Genomic DNA, 10,963 nt, shown 5'->3' on the forward strand with positions numbered 1-10,963 from the left:
GTCATGTGTGACAGCTGCAATAGGGAATCCTTTATTCCCCGCACGGATTTAGAAGTCCTCTGCTGCATCTGTCACAGATGTGACAGGTGCAGCAGGGAATTATTTTTCCTTGCGGGGAAGCAGGAAACATGTGCTACATGCGGCAGATGTGTTCTGAATCCCCGTGGGACATGACAGCGGCGGAGAGGTACACTTTTTTTGCCTTTTTTGTTTTATACTAAAATGTTTCTTTTTCACGGAAGGGCTTATATGTAAAGCCCTTCCCTGAAAAGGAATGCAGGGTTGCCGGCAGAGCATTATTTTTAATGGAGCCGCCGGCAGCAGCCGCGACCCAATTGACAACAAGCACGCAGCTGTGTTCACGCGTGTTTTTGCTCGTACCTAGGTGCGCGCGTATGTACGCACCTAAGTACGCACAAAAACACGCTCGTGTGAACCCACCCTAAGGGCCTATTTACACAGCTATGGGCGTTTTATGTGCACCCGCTGGCGCCGTAAAGACGCCTGCACGGCAAACGGGACAGTGCATATACACTGAGGCTGCAATGCCATGGGGCCTGGGAAGACAGTCCCCCTTCCCTTCTCCTCACCAGCTCACCTCCTCTCTCCTCCCTTCCGGCCATTTGCAATAAGAGGGGGCCAGGGCGGGGCAGAGCTTAGCTCCACCCCTCTCATTGCAAACATCAGAAAGCCGAGCATGAAAACCTGTCCGATATACGCCCGTGTAAATAAGCCCTAAATTTGGTTTGTTCTCATCTAATTAAAGGTGACATGCTTGGTAGGGACATATACCTGGGGCGTTAACATACGGTAATCATAGAGTCATTACATGCTAAGCCAATCATGAGCTGTACCGTTATGATGTGAATAAAGCAGAAGTGTACTGGAGAATGACCAACATGGAGTCAGACTCAGATACATTTGCATGCATGCAACTTCTCATTATAACCAATTTGGAGCAGGCAGTGAAGTACATGGAATATGATATTTATTCCTACAACATACTGGAACCAAAGACCAAGGCCCGGTAACATGAAGATGGGGACAATCAAAAGTGAATTTCATATACTGAATAGTGATTAATGGATTAATTGAAGCAATGGAAGGTATTTATCATCTCATTATAGTAAACTCATTGATTTATCTTTGATTTCTCTAGTCTCACCTGAGTTCTTCAGGTCTGTCTTTACCGCTGACGACCAATCTAATGTCTCACGGTGATTGTAGCGGCACCTTCACAAGGCACATACATGTTGTGTGAAGAGCTGGAAGCATTGGATGACCAACTGTCTGTAAATAGAGACTTGAACAGTTTATAAGCAAGTGAATAAAGGTGATTTTCATCCTGTGCATTGAATGGTTTGCAGTGTAATTTACACTTATTTCACCTATTCTTCTGTGAATATCACTGATGGATATGAAGATCTTCAGTTAAAACAGAACACAACCCTCAACCCTTCCCGCTGCAGACCCTTTTTTCTACTTTTTTAAATTTTCATTTTTCTTCCCCACTTTAAAAAAAAATCATAACTTTTCCATATTCTGGAGTAGAGAGAGAAAGCATAGGGGCACATGGGGGCACCTTCAGCCCTCATGGGTTGAAGATGGAAGAGGGGGAGAGGTTTCCCGAGTGCAAGAGTCCACATAAATTGTAAGTGAGCCCTCAAGAGAAAGAGTGAGCAACCAGTGAGTAAGACTTTCTCAAGGCCCAGTGCAGAGGTACTCCTTCTTCTTCTTCTTCTTCTTCAACTGTTCACACGCAAGCGTCTGAAGTCTGCAAGCAAATTAACTGTTGACTCACCTTAGAATCGAGGTTACAATACCTTCAGGTGACAAGTGGACAACCTGTAGCACATCTGCAGAGCTGCTGACTAGACTGGGGGGACTTAACACTTACTTTAGCTCCCCAACTAAATAAAGAATAAGTACAACATCTGCTGGCTTGTTGTGGGTAGGCCACAGCCTTTATTTAACCATATAAACTTTATTTCAAAACGTAAATTAACTTTCTCTTTACCTTCCATGCCAATTAAATGTCCATTTTTATTGAAACTTGTTGCGGCGTAAGAAGGCCCTTACCGGCCTGTAAAGCCCTACCCTTCCTAGCTGGCATGGAAGTCCTAACTACCGCCAACCGGCTGTGACAACTTCCTATCTACTTTAACATTAATCCACTGTTTTTCTTCACCCCCCCCCCCCCCCCTTAGCTCAAAGGGCGGGCGGGCGGGCGGGCGTCTTCACTCTTCTTTCTCCTGGTCCCGACTGAAATCCTTTACTTCCTTCTTCTTTACTCCCAGTTAACCCCTCCCTTTCCTGTGGTCGCTTCCTCTCTCTCTCTCTCCTCCCCCTCTCCCCCCCCCCCCAGTCATCAGCATCTTCCCTATACGTTTGCTGCTATCTAGACTGGGGGGACTTAACACTTACTTTAGCTCCCCAACTAAATAAAGAATAAGTACAACATCTGCTGGCTTGTTGTGGGTAGGCCACAGCCTTTATTTAACCATATAAACTTTATTTCAAAACGTAAATGAACTTTCTCTTTACCTTCCATGCCAATTAAATGTCCATTTTCATTGAAACTTGTGGCGGCGTAAGAAGGCCCTTACCGGCCTGTAAAGCCCTACCCTTCCTAGCTGGCATGGAAGTCCTAACTACCGCCACGAAGGATGCAGCATATTTCTATGCTGCACTCCGCCCCCCACATGCCAGCAATAACGCCGACTCCACCCCATCCTGCAATCTAGACAGGAAAATATCTAGCCCTATCTCGCTGAGATGAACCCCGTCACCCCGCATCATCCCGCGCTCTCTTCTCTCCAGCTCCCAGTGACGGATGGCTATTCCGCCCAAAGCTTGCACGTGCTTCGATATCCTGAAGTTAACCGTTCTCCGTACTCGCTCGATTGCCTCGTTATCTCGCGCTTCCCTCCAGATTCTTCTGGCCACTATGTCTGACCAGACAATTACCATCCGCTTAAAGAACAGTTTAAAACGATAAATGTCCTCTTTCATTAAGGAAATGAGCTCCGCTACTTTTATTTTTCCGAGGTCATTTCCACCTGCATGAATGACTAGTATCACTTTATCATTCTCCCAACTGCTGATTCTCATTACCTCCTGGAGCAGCCTGGGCCATTGCAAACCTCTAATCCCTCTCCAATGTACTGGAACATTGAGGCCTAAATTGCCTCCGATAGGCCTACTTCTGGCTCTCCTCTCGGCCCAGTATATATATGAGTGGCCTATCACCCATACCGACCAATCCGTAACTGTAAATAAATAAAGAAAACATACACCGAAAAGAACATCACAACCAACGTATAAATCATATGAAAACTCTAAGGTCCGGTCGCACATAAGACCTGTAAGCATCCGATCTCCAGCGACCCACTCTTTTAATACCCTCGATACCCATGCCGCACGAAAAAGCGGACGTCGCAGCTCCTATCCTAAATGAGTGTGATCCGAAATCCTTTGGGTTGAGTCCCAATTTATTTAGGCTACCGCGCATGACTGCTGTGAACTGGTATTTGGTTAAAGGGAGGCCCGACGCATGCTTCAAAAACGGGCCCGTTCCGCAGTGGCGTTCCAAAAAACCCGTTATCAAAATTACCGGACACCATTTTGTTCCCAATTTGCCTATCCTGAGCCATTCTCCAACCCCGTAAACGTCTGTTTTTGATCTCCGAACGCCAATTTTAATGCAGTCTTCGTCAACTAATACGTCTCCGTACATCAGTCCCCCAGGTCTACTTTTACTTGCTGACACTAATTCCCCAATCCGCATTGCTGCGAAAAAGGCAATTGCAAAGGCCACTCGGAAAAGCTCCGCCTCGGAGCCCTCCTCGCAAACCTCTCCCAGCACTTCTAATATAGCATTTAGTAACTCAAACGTGATCGGTCTCCTTCCATCCTTTATCACCTTGTCCTTCTTCCACCCTTTAATAATTTGTCCGAAAACGAAATCTTTAGTCACATCCCTCGACCCGTGTAACCGAATTAAAAAGGCCACCGCCGTCAAATGTTTCTTGGCCGCGTCCGCCGACGCCCCCTTTTTACGCATTGCCGCTAATGTGTCTAAAGTTACCGCCTTCACTCTTTCTTCCGAAGGAAACCGTCCACCCGCTGCCGCTATCCACTCTTTCCATACGTTATTATACCGTCTCCATGTGGTACTTGAAACTGACATCTTTACGAGAGCTAACAGCTCTCTTCTATCATTTCCCACAAGAAAGCAGGGCAACATACCCCCTCGACCTCCGCCGTCGGGTGCAGCTCCCTGAATGTTGACATCTGAAAGCGAGAAAGAGCATCAGCAGTAGCATTCAAATAACCCGGTACATATCGAGCTTTAAATCTTACGTTGTGCTGTAAACACCGTAGAACCAAATGGCGTAATGCCGCCAGCACCAACGTTGATGATGACGATTGTCTGTTTACCACCTGTACCACCGACTGGTTATCGGACCAGAAACAGATATTTTTATTGGCCAACCTCTGGCCCCAAATCTCCATTGCCACCATTAACGGGAATATCTCCAAAAGTGCCACATTTTTTACCCATTGCTTCTGCTTCCAAGAACTTGGCCAAGCAGCGCAACACCACCGGTTACCATATAGAACTCCAAAACCATGTGATCCAGCTGCATCCGACACCAAACCGATCTCCTCGTTTTGACTCTCATCCTCCGGGCATATGACCTGGCCGTTGAAAGAACCGAGGAACACTCTCCATACGTGCAAGTCCAATTTCATTCCTTTCGACACTCTAATAAAATGATGGGGCTCTCTTGCCCCTCTTGTTGCCAATGACAACCGCCGAGCGAAAGCTCGCCCCATCGGAATGACCTTGCACGCGAAATTAAGTAAGCCTACCAAAACTTGTAGCTGGTGAAGTGTAACCTTCCTCGAACTACACACCAAATCTACCGCTTGTCGCAAACGCGCCACTTTATCGTCGGGCAAGCGGAAAATCATCTCCGCTGTGTCAATTTCGATACCCAAAAAACTCAACCTTGACACTGGACCCACTGTTTTCTCGACCGACAAAGGCACGCCTGCCTTACGCATTAAAGAACGAAAAGACGAAAGTAAAAACTCGCAAACCGTCGAGTTAGCTTGTCCAACAAAAAGGAAATCGTCTAGATAGTGCAATACCGATGCGCTGCCCGTCTCAACCTTTAACATCCACTCTAAAAAGGAGCTGAAAACCTCGAAATAATAACAAGAGATCGAGCAGCCCATTGGCAGGCACATATCGACAAAAAACTGATCCTCAATTCTGCACCCCAGTAGATGGAAACACTGCGGGTGCACCGGCAAGAGGCGGAAAGCCGATTCTATATCGGCTTTCGCTAACCATGCACCTCTGCCCGCTTTTCTAACCAACTCAACTGCCCCGTCAAATGACGCATATGACACCGCCGCTTGCTCCTTTGCTATCCCGTCGTTAACGGATTCCCCGGACGGGTATGATAAATGGTGTATGAGTCTGAACTTGCCTGTTTCTTTCTTTGGTACTAAACCCAAAGGAGAAACCCGCAAGTTGCCGAAAGGCGGCTCCAAAAATGGCCCCGCCATTTGTCCCAACTCTACTTCCTTTAACAACTTTTCAAGTACTAACTCTTCGTTGTCGCGAGCTGATTTTAAATTTTGGCAAAAGGACGCTGCAGACACGTTAGAATGTGGGATGAAGAAACCTTCAGCAAAACCCGCCCTAAGCAGGCTTGCTTCCGGTCTCCGTGGGTACCGGTCGAGCCACGGCTCCAGGTACTGAACGCTCACCGGCGTTCGCCCCTGTGCCGGGAACTCCCGCCGCTCGTTGACGCCGGAAACATCGCATCGCTGTATGCGACCCGCCGCAAATAGAGCATTCGTGTCTAAATTTGCACGACGCCTGGAAACGGCAGTGGCCCTCGTTGAAGGCCCAGCATGATCCAGATGGCTTAGGGGCCACAGGAGTCTGCTGTCCGCCGGCGCCTGTGGCCGTTCCATGAAAGCTAGGTCTCGTCGGTTTCTGGGCCAGTATCAGCTGGATCCACATGTCTGTCGCCTTCGTTGCCCAGCTGATACTGTCAGAGCCCGCTATCCTGCGACGAAAATCTTCGTCGTATCTCCACCAAGCCGACCCCCCGTGCAACTTATATGCACTGTGGATCGTGTTGATGTAGACAAGCATCTCGGGTCCTTTCTGAGGGTACTGACGACACACGACGTGCGCCAGCATCAAAAAGGCCTGTAGCCAGTTCCCAAAAGTTTTAGCCACCTTGGGTTTTTTTGCACTTCCACGCTCTGAAAAACGTTCCTTGTCGACTGATACATGTTCAGCCGACAACAGTGACCAAATGTCCACGTAACCACCATTTATTATTTTACTCACCACTTCGTCCTCCAGCCCGGCATCCAGCGGGGCTACACCACAAAACAGCGAATCCGCTAATTTAAAACCATCACTCACTCCTGCCCCCGTAGGCAGACTCTTCCGTCCTTGTACAGGACCACCAACCTCGGGCAAGGCCGACCTCCCCGGTTGCTTATGGGACACTGGTAGTCCCTTCTCCTTCTCGTAATTATCACACAGAGCTCTCAAAGCTGACATAAACTCATCCTTCCGGCCTGCGCCGGGCACATTATCCCAAACTCTATTTAAATGTACCGACTCACCCGCCTCGTTGTCCTCCGGCATCGCCAAGGGAAAGCTGGGTGCGGGCAGTGATGATAGGCTGTAGGGTCGGTGCGCCGTGTGTCGTTCTCCGCTGGTAACACCCCGGCCACTCGGAGTCCTTATTTTTGCAGCCCCGTAGGCCGAAACTCCATCCCCCGATCTGCTCAATCTCTCTCCTTCACCACTACCTGCGGAAAAAGCCGGTGAGCGTAAGAAAGGGTATTGTGCAATTTGTGCGGCCGCCCCTCGGCCGCCATGTCTTACTTTCTGCGACACCGCTTCTGAGCGACTGAACTGCGCCACCGCCTGCGTGACTCTGCTCCTCCTCCTCCTCGTTCCTGCTACCGGTGATGACGCGCTGCTAAACTCCTCCATCTCACTCGCTGATTGACTCTCATCCGTTGCATCCTGCTGCCTGCTATGCTCCTGCCTCCTGCCAGGAGCGAAGCGCTCGCGCTGACCGATGGCATGCGCTGTGGACCTGTGTCTGGCCGCCGGCTCATAACTACTGCCGGCAGCCTGCATGCGCCTATCGCGCCTATGATATGGGGCTACTTGGTGGCCTATGGCTTCTGGGGTTCCGGAGCGGTCATTTGCCGCCCCGTAATGGCCGCTGCTGGGCCCCCCCCTCCCCCTCCCGCACCCCGAGCATGTGGCGCTGTGATTTCAGCCCCCCCCCTGCTCCCCAACTGTGCAGCGCTCGCCCCCTCCCTCCCCCTGCTCTCCCCCCCGCTGCTGCTTGAACGTGATGAGGGAGATGCACTTACCCGCATCTCCCCCCTAACGGCTGCCGCCGTTCCGCGGCCGGGACTACATCTCCCCGGCGTATCCCTACGCGCGCCTGCCGCGCCACGTGGGGAGCGCTCCGATGTCGCCATCCTTGCTCTGCCGACAGCCGCGGGAACACCTCCTCCCGCGCCGGACTTACCCGATCCTGGCCTCGCCGACACACCGAAGGTAGGTCCATCTCTCCCTTCAACCTCACCGTCGCTGACCCGGATGCGTCCTATTGGCTCTGCTTCCTCCATGCCGCGCTGCGACCGCGCGGTACCGCTCCTCCTCGCTCCTTCTGTTCTGGGGCTCCTCACCGGCACAGCTCTCTTCACCACCGGGCTGGGGCTCAAACGGGCGGGTGGATTCCTCCTCCGGACGGGTCTTCCCCTGGGCTCATCGCTGCTGGGCACCACTGGATTGCTTCGGGCATGTCTTCCCCTGGGCTCCTCGCTGCTGGGCAGAACGGGTCGTCTTCGGGCATGTCTTCCCCTGGGCTCCTCGCTGCTGGGCAAAACGAGTTGATTGCTGCTTTCCCCGGCCTCCGCTGCAGTCGGTCTCGATAATTCTTCGGCCATCTTCACGAGCCAGCTAGTGCCCTGCCTGGCCACCACATCTTTAATCCGCTCCATTAGGTCCTCCATGCTGCAGCTCGTCTGGGTCCACGTCTTCACTCTTCTTTCTCCTGGTCCCGACTGAAATCCTTTACTTCCTTCTTCTTTACTCCCAGTTAACCCCTCCCTTTCCTGTGGTTGCTTCCTCTCTCTCTCTCTCCTCCCCCTCTCCCCCCCCCCCCAGTCATCAGCATCTTCCCTATACGTTTGCTGCTATCTAGGAACTGCATCAGAATCTTATGCATGAAGGAGACTGGGGGCATCAACCTGACTGACGCTCCCTTAACTAATAACAAAAACTTACCCGGAGACTTCTTGTGTGTAAATGTGGGGTAGGCCACAGCTTTTATTAAATATTTAACCTCTACTATTTTAATTTAACTATTTTAACTCCATAAACCCTTCCCATGCTACAACCCGCTTAATTTAAACTGATTTTAGCTTTAACTATTCCACAGGACGTTTGTAAGCCCGCTTTCCTTGGGCTTGTAAACCCTCCTCTTCTCCAGCATGGAAAGTTCAAGGCCAACCACAGCTGTGACAACTTCCGAACGTATAAAAGTCCCATAAAGTCTTTCCTCACCCATCTCACGGGCGGGTAGGTGGGCGTCTTCCTCGGCTCCGTCCTCTTTCCTCCACGCTTCTTCTCTCTTGGTCTTCTTCCTGTCTTCTCCTTCTTCTTCCGTACCTAGCTCCTCCCCCCTATCTAGCTCGCTATTCCCTTTAAGCTCCGCCCCCAGTCCCATGCAGCCTCGTTATTCACTGTGCTGCATAAGAGACAATTCTGCACCTGTAGCATGAACATTTTTTTCTAAATCCCCTGCTAGTTTCGGTATATAATCGTATCTTGACGCCACTGTAAGCTAGGGGTTTGACATGGCTCCCATGGAGGAATGCCCCTGTCACACCCCTAGCTCCAGATTGGCTGAATAGCTGCAGGTCCTGGAAGGTGCTTGGTAGGATGTGATTTCCAATCCTGGCTTGTTTCACTGAGCCCTTTCTGGGACGCTTGCCTTGGCCTTGGTCCCCTGGCTGCTGTCCTGCTGTGAGTAGTGTGCTACTACTTCCACACCCCACCTGCCTGTGCTCACCTACAGCCCAGCGGCTGTTCTCCCTTTTGCCCCGCTCCGTCACTCATGGGATCCACTGCCCTCGCCTGATCCGCCGCCTCTGCTGGCGGTGCCATTTCCGCTGGTTGCCAGCGCCTCTGCTGCTGGTGCCGCTCCTGCTGTTTGCCCATGCCTCTACTGGCGATGCGGCTCCCACTGGTTGCCGGCGCCTCTGTCGGCGGTGCTACTCCTGCTGCTTGTCGGCACCCCAGGTGGCGGTGCTGCTCCTGCTCTTTGGTCGGTCCTGCTGCCATTTCCTAAAAGCAATTGGGGGATTGTAGAGGGCAGCACTGTAAGGCTCGCCACTGTCCTTCGGCACCTGTGCTTCTGGCGCTGCCGCTCCCGCGGTGTGGCTGCCTAGCTGCCGACCACACTCTGTGCTTTAGCACAGAGTGGGGTGCCACCTTCTGGGGCGCCGGCAGGGGAAGCCCCTTGCACCTGTGGCTGCAGCGGGGGGCCGCTGTCTGCTATTAAAATCTATTGAGCTGGAGGCTAACCTTAATGGGCTGCCAGGACCTACAGCCCAGCCTGCTCTCCAGCCAATCACATACAGTTGGCGTCACCCCCTTGTCAGTTTTGACTCCACCAGTACTTCCCGGTGGTGTCAAGATACAATAATACCGCTAGTTTCACTGTCTGTTATTATAATTGCTTCTCAAATTTGTTGTCTGAACATGCTTTTACTCTGCAGGTACGTTACCATTACAAATACCATACTTTTTTTCACTTCTACTACAACCGCACTTGCCCGCAGCCAGCAATGGGAGGGGGCAGAGCGGGGTGAAATTAGCTCCGTCCTGCCCCCTCCCATTGCAAACAGCCAAAGGGGAGGAGAGAGGAAGAGAAAAGGGGAAGGGAGTTTAGCAATCATGCTGCTAAACTCCCTCCTACCTCCCTTCTCCGGCCGCTGTCATTGGCTCCCATAGGAGCTCATGCAGCGGCCAACCTATTCCGAGCACAAAGATAGTTCCAGGCGCTATTATGGCCGGCTGGGCGCTTTTACACCATGGGAATATGCCTGTGTGATTTGATGCACTGGAATTCAATGCATCAGATAAAAGCGTATATCGGCTGGCTGTGAAAACGGTGGCTGATATACGCTCTTGTGAATAAGCTCTTACACTGAAGGGTGGTCGTTTAAAAATTAGCGGCCAACCTATTCCGAGCACAAAGCTATTTCAGCACTGCTACATACTTCAGATATTGGCAAGATATTAGAGAGCAGACAGAATCTGCTGTATACTGTCCGCTGCACTTTTCACCTGAGAATCTCAGGCACGGCTCCCCTACAACCATCTGAATGGGCCCTAAAACCAGCTGATGGAGTCCAGTGGTGAACACCTATATATGTGCCATCACCGGCTGCTGGTGGGCATGATGGGCACAACCCCATGTGAGGCAGAAGATAAATGTGATGCCACTAAACTGAAGCCGATCAGCTGCCAGCTAAATGGTCGACACAACAACCCTCTACAAGGTTCATCTTATGCTGCGAACCGTGGTAGGGAAACAGCATGGGACTAGGGACAGGCAGGGTAAGGGTTAAGTGTAGCGAACGCAGCAGGGGGTGGGGGGAGGAGCTAAGGCAGGAAAAGCAGAGGGAGGGGGAGCGGAAGAAGAAGAAGACCAGAAGACGGGAGACACGTGGAGAGGAAAGAAGTCTGGAGCAGAAAAGAAGAACGAAAGCAGGAAAAGGAGCCATAGAGAGTGGAAAGAAGAAGAACAAGAGCAGCAGAAGTGACAGCAGCACAGCAAGTCCAAGCGGTGTACAGAAGAGTCGGTTGAAGAGAGAAGCCCCAAGAAAG

General features: G+C 51.2%; 1 protein-coding gene across 2 annotated transcripts; it reads right to left on the reverse strand.

Moving 5' to 3' along the window:
• Nucleotides 1–1,198: 1,198 nt before the first annotated feature.
• Nucleotides 1,199–8,149, reverse strand: LOC136582343 (uncharacterized). Of its 2 annotated transcripts, none has more exons than XM_066583288.1 (5): nucleotides 7,593–8,149; nucleotides 6,664–6,852; nucleotides 4,249–4,293; nucleotides 3,115–3,269; nucleotides 1,199–1,290 (listed from the first exon to the last, which is right to left on the reverse strand). In XM_066583288.1, exons 1-5 carry the CDS (start codon nucleotides 8,077–8,079, stop codon nucleotides 1,213–1,215), a joined length of 954 nt encoding a protein of 317 aa, XP_066439385.1. In that variant the 5' UTR covers nucleotides 8,080–8,149; the 3' UTR covers nucleotides 1,199–1,212. The 2 variants fall into 2 exon arrangements, with proteins under 2 accessions (XP_066439385.1, XP_066439384.1); XM_066583287.1 differs by having other exon boundaries at nucleotides 1,199–1,303.
• Between the last annotated feature and the right edge of the window lie 2,814 nt (nucleotides 8,150–10,963).

The sequence above is a fragment of the Eleutherodactylus coqui genome, chromosome 11 (genome assembly GCF_035609145.1).
Source record: "Eleutherodactylus coqui strain aEleCoq1 chromosome 11, aEleCoq1.hap1, whole genome shotgun sequence".
NCBI classification, from domain to species: Eukaryota; Metazoa; Chordata; class Amphibia; order Anura; family Eleutherodactylidae; genus Eleutherodactylus; species Eleutherodactylus coqui.

Excerpts from the sequence above, each read along its gene's own strand:
- LOC136582343 (XM_066583287.1), bottom strand. The coding sequence starts at position 8,079 with ATGGAGGACCTAATGGAGCGGATTAAAGATGTGGTGGCCAGGCAGGGC. Across the intron at positions 4,294-6,663 it reads GCCGGAGGACAACGAGGCGG|ATGTCAACATTCAGGGAGCT; the intron begins GTGAGTCGGTAC and ends TCTCGCTTTCAG. Across the intron at positions 1,304-3,114 it reads GGCCCAGGCTGCTCCAGGAG|TCTCTATTTACAGACAGTTG; the intron begins GTAATGAGAATC and ends AAACTGTTCAAG.